This window comes from Ursus maritimus, unplaced genomic scaffold, assembly GCF_017311325.1.
Source record: "Ursus maritimus isolate PB19 unplaced genomic scaffold, ASM1731132v1 scaffold_15, whole genome shotgun sequence".
In the NCBI taxonomy this organism is placed as follows: domain Eukaryota; kingdom Metazoa; phylum Chordata; class Mammalia; order Carnivora; family Ursidae; genus Ursus; species Ursus maritimus.
This window is the reverse complement of record NW_024423897.1, coordinates 50,407,218-50,428,647: the sequence shown is the minus strand read 5'-3', so window position 1 is coordinate 50,428,647 and position 21,430 is coordinate 50,407,218. Positions and strand designations below refer to the sequence as shown.

Here is a 21,430-nt window from a genome sequence, read left to right as displayed (position 1 = left end):
TGCGCCACCTCCTGAGCCACGACATGTTCACATGAGTGACACTCAACTTCCTCCCTAGCTTCCGAGCCCCCTTACGTAGGTCCTGGGGCCGGGGGAAGGCTAAACCAAGTTCGAGGGGACGAGTCACGCCTGAGTTTCCCATATGACCCTGACAGCCAGGAATCAGTCAGACGCTGAGGCAGTAACACACTCGCTGGGCAGTCGTCTGGCTCCCAGAGCCCCGAGGACACAGCACTCAGTTTGTGAACACATAACCTGTAAACCCTGTCCAAAAAATGACTCTGAAAAGCCAAAGAGCTTCTGACTTTTATTCTTAGGTCAGAACAGATGAAGTACAGGGAGCAGCAGGGGCAAAAAGGGTGTGTCATACCATGCAGCTCGCACCGGTCCCCAGGCGAGGACACTGGTGCAAGAGGCAGACACTGCCCCCTCAGCAGCCCCTCAGAATCTCACTTGCGGCCTGAAGTGCATCTGCTTGGTGGCATTGTTCTTCAGTCCCGTCTTCAGCATCCACTTCGACTTCAGCCTCTGGACATACTGCATGTCCCGCTCACGCATCAGAGCCGCTCCTGTGGTGGCGACAGGGACAAGCGATGAGTTACTTGTGATCAGAAAAAAAATCCAATCTTTATAGAAAATCTCAAGGCCAGTTTGGGGGTAAGTGGGTTCTTAGATTTAAAGAAGAGCCGCTAACCTGGGGTCTCCGTGTAACAGGAGTGGGGGTTATGCGCACCCAGAACAACATACGGCAACCTGTACTTGTACACACTGCTCTGGGAGAAGCCTCTCTGGGTTTCATCACCTGGAAGGGTCTATAAGCCCCAAAGGTAATGCCCCAGTGATCAAAGGTGACAGAAAGGCAGAGACTATAAATTGAGTCAGACAATAGTTCCTGAGGAGAGTAAGATGAAGTCAGTGTCCACTAGATTTAAGTGGCTTTGCGGCTCACAGGCAGCCACAGATAGGGAAGCCGCGTGTATATATATATGTATGTATATATATGTATATACATACATATATACATACATACATATATACATACATACATATATATATGTATATATATATGTATATACATACATATATATATAAACACAGTGGCACTGAACACGGATCTTATCTGCCCAGGGCTTTCCATGACATCCTAAGGAGCTCTCCTTTGTCCGCTCCACAGTCTAGTGGACCAATGTTCTTCCCAAAGATCTAAGGATTGAGCTGCATAGAGCAGACACATCAAAATAGATTTAAATAATTGGATATTGATGTGGTTTCAAAGCTTAGCAATTTCAAGGGCCTGCTATTTATTCCTCTCACTTGTATTGTTTTCTCTGGGAAAACTACAAGAAGGGGTGACCGTTAGCCTTTATTATGTCCCACATTGTATCACATGTGCATTAGGACAGTCAACCCACACAACTCTGCCAGCTGGGTCCTATTATTATTTCAGTTTTATGAATGAGGAAACAGGCTTAGGCAACTTGAATTACTCATGGTCATCATGTAAGAACCACTTAGTGTATCAAGTAAGTCATGCCTGACTCCATAGCTCAAGGTATTTGCCGCAAGGACCTGCTTGATAATTCCTCTGTATAATCTCCAGGATAATTTCAACCTTTGTTGACTACTAAGTACTTATTTCTGTAACTATTATCTATAGGCTATTTTAGAAAGTTACTGTGCCAGGAATATGAAGTTTTTAAGTAATGGAACTTTAGGCTTATTGCCATAAATGTATCCAGGAGTAACGGAAGCCCCCAGAGCCAAGAAGTTCAGTTTCTTCTAGGGAGGATCCATAAGGACAACATAAATGCAAAGGACTTCACCCAAACCCCGTCTTATAATAGGAGTTCCTGGGCTCGTGCACGGTTGTAAGTATCAACACACCTGTGCTGCCAGTCCATCCCAGGGCTCTGTACTGTTGGAGTATCCGGCCCACAGCCTTCCGATTCTTAGCAACGGTCACAACTCTTGACAAGCCAAATCGCTGTTTGTAGTATCTCATCAAGGAGCGGTGACCCACTCTGGCACCTGTTTTTCAAAAAAGCAAGATGGAAACGCTGAATTGGATAATTTTTCAAGGTAGAGCTACAGAGCAAGGACTTTCCCAATCAGACTTTTAAGGGTATCTAGCTGGAAAGGAAAATGGATAAGCCAGAAGAAACAATGCTCTATCTGCTAAAAAAAATTAAAAAATAAAAGATGACATAGTTTATTAAAAAATAAAAGACAAAAAATCAAAAAGTAGAGGGATTTTTAAAAAAGAAAATGGCAAGTCACTGTTACATGAAATACTCAGCATCTTGTACTTACTTACATATAATATGTCTCTTTAGAAATTCACACAGCAACACTTACTAATATGAATAGGGCCCAAGGAAGGAGATAAGGGACTTCAACTTTTTTTTTTTTTAAATACAAAGATAAAACACACAATAATCCTGATGTTTAAAATCTAAAAGTCACAGTCTGGGTCTGGAGTAAAAAACCAATCTACCTTTTTTTTGCTTAAATTCTCTGTAGTGGTGGTTCTCACACAGGGATCATTTTTTATCTCCAGGGACATTTGGCGCTGACTAGAGATATTTTTGGTGTTACACCTGAAGGGGGACTACTAGCAGCGGTGCATAGAGGTCAAGGATATCGCTAACACCCTACAGTGCACAGGATAGTCCTCCACAACAAGAATTACCTGGCCTAAAAGGTCACTACACCAAGAAACCCTGCCCTGTTGTTTTCTACAGGATGGAAATCACCTGGTGAGCTAGATTTTTAAAGGACGATTAAGCTGAATTCCCTCTACAGCTTTTGCTTATCTAGAAGGATCTGGTAAACTATGCAAGTCATTCCTGCTTTCAGAAATGAATTACTACGGACTGTCGGACTGTCGAGCCCTTCATAGGCAGAGTGTGCTGAGCTTCAGAGCAGGTGGAGGGGATGGGGGCAGGCTTCAGCGATGGCTAACTCCAGGCTCCATCCGAACACGGCTCTCACTAGGCGCTCCTCACACAGCGGTATCAGCATTACCCAAGAGCAATCGAAATACAACACTAAATACGATTCAGAGTATTAACCAAATACCTTCCCAGACAGACAGACAAACACGGAGCAATTCAACAGCAGCATATATACACGGGGCATGAAACCGCTATTCCCACTGACCACGAGTACAGGAAATACGGCTAGGCAGAACCATGTGTACGGCTTCTAGGAAAGTTTTAAACACTCACATACATAAAACCATTTCTTTCAGAATGTTTTGTGTAGAAAGACCATGAACAGGAGACTATAAATATTGCAGATGTATTTGCTTTTAGGATCTAGACCTTTCATTTACACAAAAAAATTCTGTCAGGTTATCTGAAGTCCCTATATCTGGGGCAAGCCACCTAGAAAATAGTTTGCTTGCTACATAGACATGGAGAGGAGTTACTTTCGGCTGACTGTTCTTTGTGATAGGATGCAAGAGATGACCAAAAAACCCCTTTCAACTCAAAGATGATTTGGTTTTTGGATACAATACGGATGAAACATGTTTCCTGGAACCTAATTCTTCTGGCAGCCTTAGAGTTAACAAAGCTCCTAGACCACAAGAGAGGAGTAAGATGTGGCTGCTGGACAGAGACTCAAGCTTAAATGAAGGCTGCTGTGGAAGGAGACCCCAGCACTATTTATTATCATTTTCTATTTATAATAATAGGTCAGGCTACTCCAGGTTTGCAATGCTCGAAATCATTACATGATAATGCTAGTCATCAGGACAAAGTAAGCCGATGTATTTATGGTCTTACGCAGCATTTGGACCTATGTATTATTGAGGAACATCCTTGAAAAGGTTTCATTACTCAAAGCCAAGGTTTCTGCAGCCAGTAGGGGAACTGAAAACACACACTGTTGAGAGCTAGCCCTGCCCCGTGTCAATGACAGTGAGCTCCCGACAGTAAGCCCCAAGAATAACGGGCTTGAACAGGCCAACTTGAAGGTCCCCCTCAAGGAAAATTATTTTTAGAACACAACGTGACTGCCCAATAAATAACAGATGGGGTATGTCTTAGTTATGGTAAAGCCACAATCTGTCCATCTACCTTTCACCACGGCAATAACCAGGCTCAACAAACAGGCTTATAATCGAAGCCAGTAGACAGTGGAAAAGAAATTACCTCCAACTGTAATTTTCTAAGATTAATTATACATTCTCGTGGATCCACCACGAGTTTCATCCGGCTACTCAGTGGCTAACTGGATGTGTCTTTCACACCAACTTACTCCACAGGAGCTCAAGGAACTGAGCCAGCCCACAGCCTTCACAGTAAATGCTCACAGTGCCCTCTACCGGATGCTCTTTGTCACTGGCTCCGGGACCACCTAGTGGATCTGAAATAACTAGATGTAAGATACACATCACAGGGACTGCTTTTGAAACCAGCTGAAAGCAGACCCTACAAAGTGTGGCTGATTAAACATCACCAAGCTCTGCACATGAGAATCCTTCTCAAATTAGCTTCATGCCGACATCCATGCTAACACAGTCAAGTAACGGAGTATAACTGAAGAGGTTTCTGAATGGTAAATTTGCTCAAAGCCATACAGGTGACTGAATACACTGCTCTAAGACGGTTCCATGTTTACAGTGCTTATTCAGAGATCTCCCATTCTCTTGGTTCATTAGAAAACCTCCCAAACCAGTACTGAGACATGAGAGCAAACCAATGAACTAGAAACCATCATGTCTCATTATCATCAAGGTGGAGTGAAGGATGACTAGTTTTTAAGTTAAGATGATGGAAGTACGCATGACATGAAGAGAGAGGCATCAGTATAGCTGGAAGGAACTTCAGAATACTAGCAGTCTTTGATTTACTAAGAAAGCTATGTTTTGTTATTATTTAAACAAATTCTTTAAGGTCTCAGCAGTTAATTATCTGTGAAGACCCATGAAGGTAGTGAATGACATGTATTTAGATATTTTTATTAGTGGCTCTTTAATCTTCTCCAGGTCACAGGTGCTTTTAAAAAAACTACAGCATTTCCCCCAGAAAAAAATGTACTTACCCACACAGTTAAAAAAAAAAAAAATGCATGGCCACACAGGTGACTTTAAAGATTTTTTAAAATTTTTTTAAGAGAGGGAGAGAGTGCGTGTGTGCACTCAAAAGCGGGGTGAGAGGGGGCAGAAGCAGATTCCCCACTGAGCAGCGAGCCCGATGAGGGGCTCTCGATCCCAGGACCCAGAGACCATGACCTGAGCCAAAGGCAGACGCTGAACTGACTGAGCCACCCGACACAGGTAACTTTATCACTGTGGCCTTTCCCCAGGAAAATGCACATACTCCAAGAAAAAAAAAATGTGGATGACCTGGTTAAGAACCTGTGGTGTAAGGCAGTATCTGGCTGCTGGTTAGGTCTTTCCTGAGTCTGTCTAAGAGCACAGTATTTCACAGTAATACCAAAGCACTTACTGTTCTTCACTACTTCCAAGTCTAATATAAAAGAGCTGTCCTGAGGTTTATTATCTAATATTTTAAAATAATATGACTCAGTAGGTGGACCAGCAGCAGTTAGCAAGGAAACCCAGGCTTTAAAAACCAGGGAAATTGGACCTTCAAATTAATCTCATGCCACTTTCTTCTCTGACTGCATGAGGAGGTCAAAACAAGCCATGTGCTGCACAGCGTTGCAGGCCAGTGATTCCAAGGCCCTGAGGCCCTTCTTGGCCCACAGTGGCTCCCACTGCTCTGCTGCTAGCATGTGGCAGGCCCAAGGGAATCAACCTGGCTTGCCTTTGAAAGTCACCTCCAACCTCTCACTCAATCAACTCAGTCAACACACATTTATCTGGCTCTTGTGTGTCTGAGACCCTGGGCTGAGATGAAAGAAGCAATTTTTTCTGAAAAGTAATGGGGAAAGCCAGGCAAACAAGCCAACAATTACAAAGGAGAGGAATGTTACCACAGATATGCAAGTATCCCGGGAGCAGAGGAGACTCTCCACACTCAGGCAGGTGCTGAGTTAAAAAAAAAAAAGCTGATGGAGGCCTGAACCCAAGTCTTAAAGGAGGAAGAGCAGGAAGAGAGAGAGGCATCAGTCGTACAAAGTCTCAGAGGGAACCTGCCCATGGGCAGGTAAAGGAATAGCACGGGATACGTGGGGTGGGGGTGGGGGGGCACAGCTGCTGGAGACACTAACTTACCGGAAAAACAATGGCTCCCCCTGGAGGAATTCCAGAGGAAAAAGAAAATAGACTGGTGTTTGTTTTAGGAAAAATGCTCTGGGTGGTAGAGTGGACACTGGATTGGAGATGGACATACAGGAAGCAGTAATAGTGACAGAGGCAAGTGTTACAGACAAAACAAAGAAAAAAAACATTCAAAGGCTGTTTAGGATTCGCACTTAGTAATTGTTTCAGTGTGGGAGAGGAAGAGAGTATCCTAACAAGATGCCCATTTGGGGCTTTGGCTAATCTTAGAAAACTCAATCATCCTGGGAAAACGTGTTTTCTAGACAAAATACACACACACACACACACACACACACAAAACAAAACAAAACTCCTAAGTTGCAAAAATTTTATGTTTAGATGAAAATTTCTCTCAAATAGACTATATTTCTTAAATAGAATATGCTCATTGTTGGTACATTTTGGTAGAGAACGTGAAGTCCATGCAAAGCGAAGGCCCCATTCCTGATGACGTGCCAGACACTGCTTTCCAGGCCCATCTTACTCCGCTCACTCACAGTCTGGGTCAGCGTACTCTGAGCAAGGATGTGGACGCTAATGCGGTAAGGGGCTAAAAAAGACAGTCTTAGAAATTAACTTGTTCAGCTTATTTCTACCATAATCTATTGGTATTTTCACCAGAGGAAGACTACAAGAGGTTTTCTGTGGTATATTTAGGCCTGTTTTGATACTTTGTCTCACGGAGGCCACAATATTGTGCCTGATAACTTTCTTGTCACTGTAAGGAGAATTATATCTTCAAGACAAGTTCTGCCTGCCCATACCCTAAAGCTGCCTTTAGCTTTAAAAGGTAATTATTCCAAGTTAAAGAGGACTGTATGTACCTAAGCAGTGACAGTCTACATGAAAAGCAATAATATAAGATGACTTCTTCATCACAGTCATCTCCAAGAGCAGCATAGCTGCTCCTGCCCCCACCGTTGCTGCAAATCTCCCAAGGCAGGGTACGGTAGTGGAGAAAAAGACTTCACTGACTATGATCTGGGGTCAATTATTCAACCTATCTAAGTTGCAGCTGGCTCACAGTTCAAATAAGGATACTGAATCTAACCCACAGGCTTGTAAAGATAAAATCATATATCCACCTACCATGCTAACTGCTCAGTAAATACCGCACATCATTAGGATCTTATTATCTGTACTGTTCCATTCCCTTTCCTTCCTCACACGTGTCTTCCGTAGCTTCTCCCATTCTTATCAGCTAATCATAACACTGTAAACAATACTGCGTGCTTCTCATATTCATGGCTTTTTTCCCCCTGGGATAAATTCCCACCACATCGGTCAAATGTTCCCTAAAGTAGCAGGCACAATTCAAACTCCAAGTCTCCCTGCCATAATTAGAATACAAACAGGAAACTGGGCACTGTCAATCAGATACTCCCAGGACAAACTACCAGCTGGAAGTCTGAGCAACATGAGGAAACAGGAATCAGTTCAAAGAATAAGCATAGGGCCGTGATTTACAAGAAAAACCTAAACGAGGCAATAATAATAATAAAGAACCAAATGGAAAATGTCTATATATTTGAAAGGAAATGACCAATCAAAGCATTTGGAATCATACCGGAAGTAAGCAAAAACACTGATTTAATTTCAACAAAACAGCTAACACAGAGCTAGGTGGCGGCCTTCAGTTTACTATGTATCCGAGAACATAAAATTTAATGTTTAACTACCTCCCTCAGAATGGAAGGGGATTGATGCGAACATGCCTCTCTAATAATCTCACCGGCATTAAGCTATTTATCTTTGACAAATACACTTACCAGAAGGTAGAATCAGATCCATGGTTTCATCATCACATTCTAATATCCTTTCTGCGGACAAGTCCTCAATTTCATCAGGGTGCCCCCCTTCCTTGTAATCTGGGTAGCTACTCCTGTAACGGAGGCATTAAGAATGGCATTAATAAAGAGACTAATACTTCAAAATTAACTAAAAGGCAAATTCTATTTGCAAAATGCCAAACCCACTAGCTACCTAAAAGCAGGGGATAAACAGTTGCAGGGATGGCACGCTGAAAAGTTTAGAAGAAAAACCAACTTGGTAGCATCCTCTGTAATAAAAAGTATGCAAGTGACCTATAAACTCAAGATGGATCACAGACGTAAGGGGAAAACTATAAGAATGCCTAGAATATAACATAGGAGAAAATCTAGATGACTTAGGGTTTGGTGAGGACTTTTTACATACACCACCAAAGGCACGATCCATGAAAGGAATAATTGATAAGTTGGACTTCATTAAAATGAAAATACTTCTGCTCTGGGTAAGACAATGTCAAGAGAATTAAAACATTAGAAATAAAACATAGGGAAAAAATATTTGTAGAAGACACATCTGATAAAGGACCATTATTCAAAATACACAAAGAACTCTTAAAACTCAACAAAAAGAATACAAACCAGATTTTAAAATGGGGCAAATACCTTACTGGGCACCTCACTAAGATATACAGACTGCAAATAAACATGTAAAAAGATGCTTCACATTGTGTCATCAGGGAAATGCAAAATCAAATGAGCTAACACTACACACTTATTAAAATGGCCAAAATCCAGAACGTGACAAAACCAACACCAAATGCAGGTGAGAATGTAGAGCAATAAGAATTCCCATTCACTGCTGGTGTGAACAAAAAATGGTGCAGCCATTTTGCCAGACAGCTGGCAGTCTTGCAAAACCAAACATGCTCTTAACACAGGATACAGCAACTGTGTCGTTCAGTATTTACCTAAAGAAACTGAAAACATGTCAATGCAAAAACCTGCACACTGATGGTTGTAGCAGCTTTATTCATAATTGCCCAAGCGTGGAAGCAACCAAAACATCCTTCAGTAGGTTAGTGGATAAACTGGTACATCCGGACAATGGAACAGGATTCAGTACTAAGAAGAAATGAACTATCAAGCCATGAAAAGACACGGAGAAAACGTAAAGGCATATTACTAAGTGAAGAAGCCAGTCTGACAAACAGGGAGGGAAGAACAGGTGGAGGACTCCATATGGTTTTCCGGGCAGTGACACAACTCTGTATGATACTATAATGGTGGACACATGTCATTACCACATTTGTCCAAACCTACAAAATGCACAACACTAACAGTGAACCCTAACGTAAACCCTGCACTTGCTGATGATGAGGTATATATGTAAGTTCATGCCCATAACGAGGGAGGCTGTGCATGCAGGGGTGTGGGGGCAAGGGTTATATGGGAAATCTCTGTATCTTCCGCTCAAATTTGCTATTAACATAAAATTGTGCTTAAAAAAAAAAAAAAAAAGACCGAGCAAGTGACCTATAACTGAACTCTTTCACCTACTTGTCTCTAAGACGGTTGCCAGCTAGGAGGAGGAGGAGAATGTAGGGCTGGAAATGCAGCTCTCCTCAATTTAACCATTCTAAAAACACGTTCTAGAACAGTGCCATCCAATAGAATTCTGTGATCATAGAAACTTTCTACGCCTATGTGTCCACTACAGGCGCTACTAGTCACATGGGCTTTTAAGCACTGAGCTTTGAAATCTAGGTAGTGCAAGTAAAGAACTGAATTTTTAAAATTTTAACTTAATTTCTAATTAACTTAAATAGCTGCATAAATACACCTAGTATGCATTACCATATTTATTACCATATTGGACAGTGCAATCCTGTAAGAATGTTCCTAGAAATGTTCTCAAATATACACAGAATATAACTGGAGAGTTATACATTAAAATGTTAATTGTAAGACAGATAACCCAATTCCAATAAAGAAACAGACCAAAGACTTGATCAGACACTTCACAAGAAATATCCAAATGACCAATTAATATAAAAAGGTTTTCAACTACATTAATTATCATCAGGGAAATGCAAATTAAAATCACAATGGGATACCACTACCCAGCCACCAAAATGTCTGAAATGAAAAAGTTTTCCTCAATGCAAAAGAAGAATGAGAAATCAGGAGGAAAATGCAGAAGGATGATTTCAGAGACTAGGACTTTTCTGAACACATGTGTCTGGAGACTATGCATGCTCGGCATGGTAATTACACACAGCTGCTTGTGTAGTACAACTGTGCTAGGTCATAGGCATCATGACACTAGGAATTAGCTGTTCAAAAATGCCTGGCACAGATTCCTTGCATCATGGACGAATTATCCAACTTTCTAGTTAAGGGTGAACCACCTATGGTATAATGTCACCGTCAAATGCCTGGGACTGGCCTAGTTCATCAACCATCTCAATTCCCTTGGGAGACAGCTTGTGATTCAAGGACTCTCAGGGAAACCAAGACATGAAATCTAATTTCAGTCCCTCTGTTCACAAGGTAACTGGCAAAACCGAGCTCCTAACTATTTAAACCACGTTTTCAGGTCAGGCAAACTTCAGTGTGGGCCTGAGATCGTGTCTTTATCAGACCTCTTTCATTAAATGTGTGTGCTCAACTCTCATAGTTTCTTATCCACAAAATGAGAGGGAACAATCACCCATATGGAAGTGTTACAAGAGTTATAAAGCATCTATTGTACTGTGCCGGACATGTGTCAGGGACCAGCACACATAGTATCAGTTCAATGCAAATACGATGACCTCACTTTGCTTCACATTACAAACCACAGACTTACCTAAAATCATAGAAGTCTGCGAATTCCAAAGCAGCATCGCCATCCGCGAAGAGCTTACAGTGGCTTTTATCATTCATGTGTGCCTGTACAGCTTCCGTGGAGTAGAAGGACTTCCCTTTCTCATTGCACCACAAGCAAATCTTCCCAACACCAACTTTTTCTCCTGGAAAAATAATTTGAGGACAAAACATAAGAGGAGCTTTTTGCAGCCTGATTAAAGCTCACAGTTTATCTCCACAATTCCAAAAACATGCATCAAGTTTTTGATCTTTACAAAATAAGCACATAATTAAATCAAAGATTGATGAGAAACAAAAAATGATTGTTCCTTTAAAACTTGTCCCCCAGTAATGTGGTATTTCCTCATTGAAAGGAAAACTATTGTACTTACCCAAATATTTAATCAGTCCCTTAAGATCGGAAAGATACTCTATATCAGGAATAAAGAAGCTGTGGACTTTAGTCATATGAGCCACATTCTTCATGAGAGAGCTTGAATGATGGGGACAAAATAAGCAGTCCGTTATGGGGATGGCACCGACGAGGGGGCCTCCCCCTGCCGCCTGCTCCTCTGCTTCGTCCATGGCATCAGCTTCCTCACATTCCAACTCCTCATCAGAATCGATATCTTCCCAATCTTCAAGCCAGAGATTTGAAAAACAGTTAGTTTAAGAAAGTGGTAACTGCCATCGAAGAAACCACAAGGATTCACAAACATGAGATGGTACAGTCTTAAATCTGGGGGGACAGAACGCCAATTACATCCAAGGACAAACCCTCCCTTAGATCCCTTAGATCTCAATTTTAGTTCGTCCATTTACACAGATGAGTTTGTATTGCTAAAAAATTCCTTAATCTTTCTTTTCCAGTACACAGTAAACTCGAGGGAATCCGTCCTTTCCTAAGTCTATATGAACACAATCAGTATTAATGGATGTGGGATGAGGGCAGGAAGGAATAAACAGCTTATAAAATCAAGGGGGCTCGGTTGCTGGCTCCAGCTCCACACTTCAGGTTAGCTAGCTGTTTGAAGCCCTCATTTTGTGTTTTAATCAAATGAATTAAGTGCAAAGCCATGGTAACTAGAAACCCAGTAGAATTACAAACCCTACATAAGTTGGTATAGACGATATACTTCGAGTATAAATCTGGAAACTTAAGGGGAGGGCATTACCTTCTTCATCCAGGTCTTCCTCACTCTCCTCCTCCTGCTGCTGCTTTGCCAGCTTCTTCGCCACCTGCTGTTCAAACCACTGGAGCCGGGGAGGCTTTTCGGCCGGGTCCCGCTCGTGAGTCGCACGTCCTCCATGGGCCACCGCCGCGGAACTCCTGGACTCCTCCTCCGGCGCCGCGGGAGCCTTCTTGGGAGACATGGACGGCTGAGCCTTGATGGCCTGCTGGATGGCCGCGTTCATGGCATCCTTGTCCACGCTGTCCAGGCCCAGCCCTTTCTCCAAGTTCTTCTCATTCATCATCTCCACTTTCCGATTCACGGCGCGCACGGCCTTCTTCTCCAGCTCCACGTGCCGCCGGGACTTGAGATGGTTTTCGTAGGCGTTGAAAGAGGCAAACTTCTTACTGCAGACGGTGCAGTAGGTGGCCGTGCCCTTGCTCTCCTGCTCCGCCACGGCCCGCTGCGCCCGCACCCGCTCCTGGAAACCCTCGGCGGTGACCGGGGCCATGTCGGCCACTTTGCGCTTCAGGTTGTAGCGGTGCCAATCCGTCTTGTAGTGGGCCCGCTGCACGTCCGCGTCGCTGAACGCCACCCGGCAAGTAATGCAGGTGTACGTCGCCATCGCCAGGGCCGAAATAAGGGGCGGCCAGGGCAAAATTCTAGTCACGAGAGTCGTAACGCCACCAGACGCTCAAACCTCTACTCGCCTCAGCCCACCAAACACTACACCGCACGCAGCCTGCCAGGCTCCTTCTGTGAGAAGTTCCGGCACACTAGGGAAGTTAGGCTCAGCTGGGCAGGAAGTCCCGCCTCTCTGTCTGTAGCTGCGTCCCCTCCCGCTGGTCCCGGAAGGCGAGGGAAGGCCGGTAGCTAACCAGGCCCCGCCCACTGGGCCTCCAGTGGGTGTTGATTGTGCTATTCTGAGGTGGGTGTTGATTAGAGCGGCATGAGGTGGACGTTGATTGGGCCAGCCAGAGGTGGATGTCGAGTGTGTCGGCCTGAGGAGGGTGTTGATTGGGTCGGCCTGAGGCGGGTGTTGACTGGGCCAGCCGGAGGAGGGTGTTGATTGGACCGGAGGAGGGTGTTGATTGGGTCCGCGGCGGAAGGTATTGATTACCCGGCGCCGCGCCCACCAGGTTACTTTCCCCGGTGGTTGTGGGGTGACGCGCGGAAGGTGGCTGCTGTGCGAGAGGGGAAGGGCCCGGAGGAGGGATCCGCCGGCTAAGTGAAGGTCGGGGCCTCTCCAGGACCTAGAGCTGCGCTCCGGCGGCCCAGTGAACGGGTGTGGCGAAAGCCAGGCCCTCTGTTCAGCCGCGGGATCAGACCACCTTAGTGCCCGCCGGGCCGTCCGGAGTCCCGGGAAACCTGAGCCTCGGGCCGGAGGCTGCGGGATTTCGCAGGAACACCGGCGAGGCCGGGCCAGAGCCTCGGCTTTTCTGGGGCAGCCCTTCCAGCGGAGGGCGCACGTGAAACGCTTGAATGAAAAGTTTGCCAGCCAGGAGCACAGCCCAGCCGCTGGCCGGAGACCTGTAATCCGAGCCATATAGGTCCTCCTCAGTCGAGTAGCAGCCCCGTTTTAAAAAATGCAAAAAGAAAGAGGTAAGACATATGTTTTGTCTAACCCAATATATACAAATATTGTCATTGGAGCTTGTTACCAATCCAGAAGATGTAATGAGATTTTGTCGGCACGAGGTCTTGGGACTTCGGTGTATATCACACAGTAACAGCACACTGCAGTTAAGGCCAGACGCATTTCAGGTGCGCAGTGAACTACGCGGCCTCATAGGTAACAGCGCAGGTGGAGGAAGCATGAGTGTTGAATTTTAGGCAGCTCTTCGGCTCATCTGCGCAGCCTAGCCGAACCTGTCAGCCCTGGAACTTGCATGCTTAGACTCCAAGCGGCCCGTGGCACCCAAAACGATAGAGACGTTTTTTAATATGTAGGTCAAGTCCCATTGCTCTTGTTGTCCACAACCCTCCAGTGGCTTCCCCAGACCCAGAATAAAATTCAAACTCCTTACTTCTTTTGGTCTGAATGTGTGTATCTCCCCCTGCGTTCCATCCATTTGTTGAAAACCTAACGCCCACGTGGGGCGCTCGGGAAGTGGTTAGGACTGAAGACCGGGACCTCACGATGAGATTAGTGCTCTCCTAAAAGACACCCCCGCCTCCCCAGGTTACAATGAGAAGACTGTGAGTGGGAAGAGGGGTCCTCGTTGGAGCATGCTGGCACCCTGATCTTGGACTTCCAGCCTCCAGAAGAGACATTATTTTGTTGCTTTATAAGCCACCCAGTCTGTGGTATTTTGTTATAGGAGCCGGAACAGACCGAGATACTTACACTTTATTCTAGAAGGCTCTGTATGATCTGCCATCACCCCTACACCTACCTGTGATCTCCTGCCACACCCCCTTCCCCACTCTGCTCACCCCACTTCGGTCACATTTTTGTCACATTTCAGACCCTTTTGATGTTCGTTTAAACAAGGCTAAGCAAGCATCTGTTGTTGGTAGTAAGTCTTAGAAATCCTTTACTCCGTTTCTTTGAAAAGTTCTTTTGCTGGCTTACTCCGTTACTTTTAAGGTTCCTGCCCAAATGCCTTTATAAGAGAGGCCTATCCATACCCTCTTGTCAAAAATGCTGCCTATGTTATTAGTTATCTATTACACCATATCAAATTACCCCAAAATCTAGCAGCTTAAACCTCCACAAGCCTGGGAGTATCTCACTTCCTGTAAGTCAGGAATTCGAGTGGCTCAGGGTCTCCGGAAGTTGCAGTAACATGAGGACCAGGACTCAAGTCATGTGAAGGTTTGACTGGCTAGAGGACCCCTTGGAAGATGGCTCATTGACATGCTGAGGGCAAGAGATTTTGGTTCCTCACCAAGTGGACTTTTCCATAGAGCAGTTGATTGTTTTCATAACAGGGCAGTTAGCTTCCCCAGAAAGCTTCCCCCGCTATGTCTTTTATGATTTAGCCTTGGAAGTCACATGCAGTCATTTCCACAATGTTCTATTACTTTTGAAGGTCAGCCCTATTTCACGTGGGAGGGACTACATAGGGGCGTGAATGGGGTGTCAGAGGAACATTATGGGAGATTGGCTACCACTGCCATTTGTTGTTTGTCACTGATTTCCCAGTTTTAACCCTTGAAGTCCTGTATCCCAGGAAACCTAACCATCCTGGGCAAACCAGACTCCTTTCATTGCTCTAGACCCCAATGCTAGAACAGTGCTGACACACAGATTGTTCAGTATTTGAAAAAATTTTTTTACTGCAAATGTTGTGTGAGGGTGATTTTTATTCCAGAAAACTTGCTTTTGAGATGATCAAATCTTTTAAAATAGCTAAGCCCTCTGGAGAAGAGACCCACTTTAAGAAATGTACCTAGTACTAGTCATCCATGGGGATGAGCAAAAACAACATATATTTTCAAGCTTCTCTAAAAAGTAAAGCAAAAGACGGCTAAAGAAGTTTTGGATTTCTTTTTTAATTCTTCTATGGTTCTTCTGGCGTCTGGTCATTCTTTGTGTGCTATTTCCTCCCTGCCCCCTTCAGTCTATTTTCATGACCCTCCCATGTCAGTAGCCTCTTGAGACAGGCTTTCTACTTTTCACACACCTATATTGCAGTAGCAACTTGGTTGTTAAAAGGAAAACTTAAAAGGGTTGGTTGGGATTAACTCTTGGAGGGTAACAAAGAATACAAAAACTAACATTTATTAAATGGTTTACAACTTCTATGAATTCTGTGTTCGTTAAAAAAGTTAAGTAAAGAATCATGATTTCCAGTAAACAATTTTAAAACATTTGACTATCTCTTGGTTTTTGGGCATCTAAATATGCAGAGTTTTCTGTTCTTAAATTAACAAAGAATTGAGATATTCTCAAAGAATTGAGAAAACCTGGTTTCACAGAATTTAAAATAGATCAGCCAGTTTCTGGATTCTTTGAAAAAAGAAAAAATAATCCAAATAAAATAAATTCAGTCTTTAATATTTAGTAAAATTCTGCTGAACTATTTAAAATTATGATCATTCTTAATGTATTTAAAAAATAAAAAATATTAGATAATGTGACGTATTTGAAAGAGAATAGGCTTTGGAGACAAACTGGCCTTCCCCCTTACTAGCTATGTGACTGTGAATAATTTATTTAATTATTTCCTTCTGAAAAACATTCTTACTACTAGTTAATTGTAGGGTCAGGAGGATTACACATGACTGTAACTGTAACTTTTCTACTATGTATTAGACCAATGGTTGGCAAATTTTTCCTATAAAGGGCAAGATCCTATGGTCTCCACAAGTATTCAACTTTTTAACATAAAAGCAGCCATAGACAGTACGTAAATGAGTGTGGCTGTGTTCTAACAAAACTTTCTTTATGGATGAATTTTGAATTTCATATATTTTACACATGTCATGAAGTATTCTTCTGATTTTTTTTCAACTACTTAAAATTTTGAAAAAGTCATTCTTAGCTGCTATTCCATACAAAAACAGTGGCAGGCCAGATTTGGCCCGTAGGCCATAGTTTGCCAACCACAGTCTTAGACATTTAATTACTACGAGGTGCAGGTTCTGTAACTTAATTTCACAGCTGAAGGAAACAGGTGTAGATGTTATGTGACTGCCTTGGAGTCTCCCAGCCAGTGTTAGATCCATTAAAAATGGCTAGTGTAGAACCTCACACATGGTCCAGAGTCAACTAAAAAAATAGGCATTTTTGCAACACTTTTCATCTTTTTATTCCACAGCATTTATTGTATTATGAGGCTAATATAGTGCTAGTTTCACTGAAAGAACTTTAGAGTTTTCCTATAAGCAGGCACTTGTTGATTGACTTTGTTTTAATGTTTGAAAAGATGGCTTGGTTGAAACACAGGCAGGGGAAAAATTATCACTATCATGGTTATATATAGCCTTTTTTCTCCTGAAAGTGCTTCAGACACTTTTTTCCATTCACTCTAAAAACATCCCTGTGTGAGAGAATAATTAGCTTCCTAATTTTATGTTTGGGGAAACTGAAGTGGTAGTTTGGGGATGTTATGTGACTTTAACATTGTATCTTAGGGGCCCATAATATTAACATCAGAACTAGAACTCATATTTATGACATCCCATCCTAACTTAAATGCTGCAGTGGAAATGGAGGAATAATACACAAAAATATAGTTCTGAGACTTTCTAACTTCATCATGATACAAATGACCTAGGACAACGGTAGTTTAGTTTTCAGAATAATTTCCTATCTCATAACTAATATAGCTGGAGCAGTATAAAGAACATTAACCTAAATTATAAACAGAAAAGGAAAACATTTAAGTCACTTTTTTTCATAAATATAAGAATTTGCTTACATTTGCTTCTTGCCTAAAATCAGTAGTATATTGGCATTTGCTTTTTTTTTTTTTAAAGAAAAAGAGTTGCATTTATTTCAGATATAAGAGATGCCTAAATATGTTGAGGATGTTTGCCAATTGCAAAGCCTTATTAATATTTCTTTTCTTCATATTCTACTACATGAGAGGGGGCAGTTTTTAAAAAATCACTTTTGAAGATTCTTAGGGTAAGAAAAAAAGCAATGATGATTCAGAATGAGAATGTAAACACCGCTTTAAGCCTGGATTGACCTTCCAAAGCAAGCTTGAACTTCTTGAGCCCTGCTTGATTGTCAAAATACATGATCAATGTATGCTATTCCCATTGTCTCATTTTGCTCAGCATTTTCTCCAGGAAGAGAGCAAAAATATTTTCTACAACTCCTTTACAATTAAAAAAAAAAAATCCATGTTTCACACTTTAATAAATGCATTAATTCTCACAGTAAGAGATAAGTAGTCCCCCTCTGTACTGGATCCGTCATTGGGGTTTATTGTTACTGTATCTTAAAATCAGAAATAGAATTATATACACCACCAACACACACACACACACACACACACACACACACAGAACCCCTCAGCATCCCTGTTTGTCTGACTTGGTGTTATTGCATTGTGTAAATTTGTAATGACATATGATCTTGAGTAAATATTGAAGTACATGTATGGTTATAATGCTACTATCCATAGAGAGCTGGTATGTCTCCTCCATTGTGCTAGTAACACATTTTTCTACCCTAACGTTGCCATCCCCAAACCACTTTTAATTTATAGTTTATAATATTTGATCCTAGCTTTATTGTTCATACCACCAACTCTTGAGTTTATCTTTTTGTAAGCTTGTCCAGTGACTTTTAACACATTCTTTAGTTACTTGGATCAACTTCTTGTTTTCCCCTCAATGAGAAAATTGAAATGACCTGTAAACTTTTTGCCTTCATGGCCAAGAACATTTTTTAAATGCAGAAACATACACATAAAAAAAGAATCCTGGTGACGACTATTTTATAAATATGTGACTGTATTTTTATGTCCAGAAACTTGTATTGAATAGAATTCAGGTATATTCCTCCTAACCCACACAGTTCATAGATCTAACACCAGGTTTATGTACCAAAATGGGCAAGATCATGAAGGCACAGGCTCACTTTGTATCAATAAAGGACATCACAGTCATGAGGCACTAATGACATATAAGCGTAGTCAATCACAAAAAGCAAGTGTTCAAAGTCCTCAATAACTTTTCTCCCTTTAACATTTGGCAAAATTCAGTCTAGATATTTTAATACCTCAGAAAGAAAAAATAAATAAGAGATGCTACGTTAAAACACCAGATTACCTATAGTCTTTAGAAATATAAGGAAAGGAATAAAATGAAGGGAAGGGACCACAGATTTCCTATATTCTTGGATTATCCTTCCTTTCTGAGGGTCTCAGATGTCTGGACGCATCTGTAGAAATGCCAGCTGTACCTGAAGATTGAAGGGATTGTTGGTAGTTGGCTGACATGGTCCCTCAACACTATTAAAAGTTTATATGACAAAAACAAAATTAGCTTGATTTCTGCTAAATCCTTTGTTAAAAGCCTAAGTCAAATTTGGTTATTTGAAGGTGATCAAAAAAGTTTAAAATAAAGGAAAAATATATTCTATCTTCTCAGTAGAAACAGAGTACATATTTAGATTCAATAGCAAATAAATACACCTTACAGCCAAGCAAATTTCTCCCCTGTTGGAGACTCTATACAGACTACGAAAACAGTTATTGTTTCTCTACTGCTGATGACAACATCACTCCTAGAACATACCAGGAACTAGTTTCACAACTTTAAGAGACCTTTTCTATGACATAATATGAAAGATAAAAGAGGGTTTAACTTAGGTCTGAGCAGGCAGAATAGATCCGCACTTTACAACATCTCTATTACAAATATATGACAGTTGAACAAAAAACAGAGCCCGTCTCTGTTTACATCAAAACCACTGTCTATGTGATATCTAATTACTTGCTTTCTATGGGTTAATACCACCCATTACCAAGACCAGAGCTGGCAGTCCATAGAGCATGCCATTCACTACAGGTAAGCCTAAGTCTATAACTGCAGAAATAACATGGAAATGTATCAGCCTATCCAAGTAGTTAAATATATTTTTAAAATTTTTCCTAGGAAATTAATTTTGATAATATTTCCCAAGTTCTTCAACTAAAGATACCTTGATAATTTTTGTTTTTTTACATCAGAATCTACCAAAAATTTTTAACTGTTTCCAAGTGTCAGTAACAAAGGAGCTGATACTGCTTGTATTCACAACTAATTGTTAATATTTCAGTGAGTTACAATGAACTGTTTTTGCATGCTTGAAAAATCAATTGTAAAGAAAAAATAAGGAATACTTAAAGGAGGATCCCAATAATTTGGTGGTGTTGCTTTAAAAACAACCTCTAATATTCATCTCTGACGACACAGTATGTATATATGTGTATAAAGTTCATTTCCATGCTTATTACATAAAAATAACTATAGGAAATATCAGTATCAGCTGATATATATCCAATGAATTCACTGCAGAAGGGAAAATAAGAAAAAAAATCTGAAGTAATCAGTAAAGCTCACAGTTCAAAAAATTTTTTTCTTTTTTTTCTTCTACTTTTTTTTTTTTTTTGCTTGTTTGAAATTTTTTGGTAGTTTTATCTGTGCTGTGTTGAACAAGTTGATTCCCAGACTAATGGCCTCCGAGTAGATTTGAAAGGAAGCCCGACGTCTTCTTATTTTGCTGTGCTTCTGCTTCTTGGTCTTGTGAAAGTCCCAATTCACTCTCGATTTGATCGAGCTCTGACTGATCAAGTAGTTCAAAGTCATCGCCTTCCTCAGTGTCTGTGTCGTCGCCTGGGCTGGGGGCAGCCTGAGAAAGCGCTTGCTGCGCGCCCTCCAACTGCTCTTTGATGGCGGCTGTCACTGCGGCCGCGATGGCGTCCCCAGCCAGGTTGCGCACCAAGTGGAAGGTTTGGTCACTGCTCAAAGGAAGGGTGAGACCAGCAGCTGACTGCCTCTCTCTGCTCGCTCTGAGACCGCTGTCCAACTGCTCCTTTTTCCTCCTTTGCTCGGTGGGCGAGCTAAGGCTGAATTCATCATCATCATTTGTTCCCGTGCCATTTTCTACAGATGGAAAATCGGAAAGGTCTCGGGAGAAAACTTCTTCGCTCGGTCGGTCAAGATCTGTGGAATGTATAACACAAGTTCGTGCTTGAGCACCACGATGAATTTGAAACAAAAGAACAAGGAATGAATCATGGAACATTACGTCAAAAACTAGGGATGTACTGTATGGTGACTAACATACCATAATAAAAAATTATTATAAAAAAATAAAAGAACTGTCTAAACCACAATCTGATTTTAATCCGAACCCTCCAGGCAAACTTGACATTCATCTAGCCTCCTGGTTCAGCTTAAATCAATTTAACCACATACTGGACCCCTTTCAAATCTGGGACACTACCTGTCTACAAATACACAAATACCGCATGTCCCTGCTACTTGAGTTTTCCTCTTAAGTACAAAACAGTAATGACTTAATATTCAATCTGTCTAATGTTAGCTTGAGGCTTGACTGAACTTTTTAAGTTTTTATTTGAATTCCAGTGAGTTAACATACAGTGTATGAATTTCAGGTATACAGTATAGTGATAACACTTCCATAGAACACCCGACACTCATCACAAGTGCCCTCTTTAACCCCCCTCACCTATTCTGCCCATCCCCCACCCACCTCCCATCTGGTAACCATGGGTCTGTTCTCTATTTTAGAGAGTCTGTTTCTTGGTTTGCCTCTTTTTTTCCCCCTTTGCTCATTCGTTTTATTTCTTAAATTCTACATATGAATGAAATCCTATGGTGTTTCTCTTTCTCTGACTTGTTTTGCTTAGCATAATACGCTCTAGCTCCATCCATATCACTGCAAATGGCAAGATTTCATTCTTTTTATGCCTGAGTAATATTCCATTGTATACGTG

At 41.8% G+C, this 21,430-nt stretch overlaps 2 protein-coding genes across 4 annotated transcripts in view; both read right to left on the bottom strand.

Annotated features, from left to right (window-relative positions):
* Nucleotides 1–294: 294 nt before the first annotated feature.
* ZNF622 (zinc finger protein 622) lies at nucleotides 295–12,806 on the bottom strand. Its single transcript, XM_008689892.2, has 6 exons — nucleotides 12,027–12,806; nucleotides 11,244–11,489; nucleotides 10,853–11,015; nucleotides 8,005–8,117; nucleotides 1,885–2,028; nucleotides 295–569 (listed from the first exon to the last, which is right to left on the bottom strand). The coding sequence occupies exons 1-6, from the start codon at nucleotides 12,646–12,648 to the stop codon at nucleotides 442–444; spliced, it is 1,416 nt and encodes a 471-aa protein (XP_008688114.1). The 5' UTR covers nucleotides 12,649–12,806; the 3' UTR covers nucleotides 295–441.
* A 5,618-nt stretch (nucleotides 12,807–18,424) lies between these two features.
* RETREG1 (reticulophagy regulator 1) overlaps nucleotides 18,425–21,430 on the bottom strand; it is a 124,068-nt gene continuing 121,062 nt past the window's right edge. For 2 of the 3 annotated variants that reach the window (XM_040630536.1, XM_040630537.1), the window contains one exon: nucleotides 18,425–20,633. In XM_040630536.1, the coding sequence (XP_040486470.1) occupies nucleotides 20,140–20,633 (494 nt within the window). In that variant the 3' untranslated portion in view covers nucleotides 18,425–20,139. Of the gene's footprint in view, nucleotides 20,661–21,430 lie in introns of all 3 variants that reach the window. The other variant, XM_040630535.1, reaches the window with a different exon arrangement.

Coding starts and splice junctions, on each gene's coding strand:
- ZNF622 (XM_008689892.2), bottom strand. CDS start 12,648: ATGGCGACGTACACCTGCATTACTTGCCGGGTGGCGTTCAGCGACGCG. Junction 8,118..10,852: donor GCAGACTTCTATGATTTTAG/GTAAGTCTGTGG, acceptor CCTCCGTTACAG/GAGTAGCTACCCAGATTACA. Junction 2,029..8,004: donor GGATCTGATTCTACCTTCTG/GTAAGTGTATTT, acceptor TTTGAAAAACAG/GTGCCAGAGTGGGTCACCGC.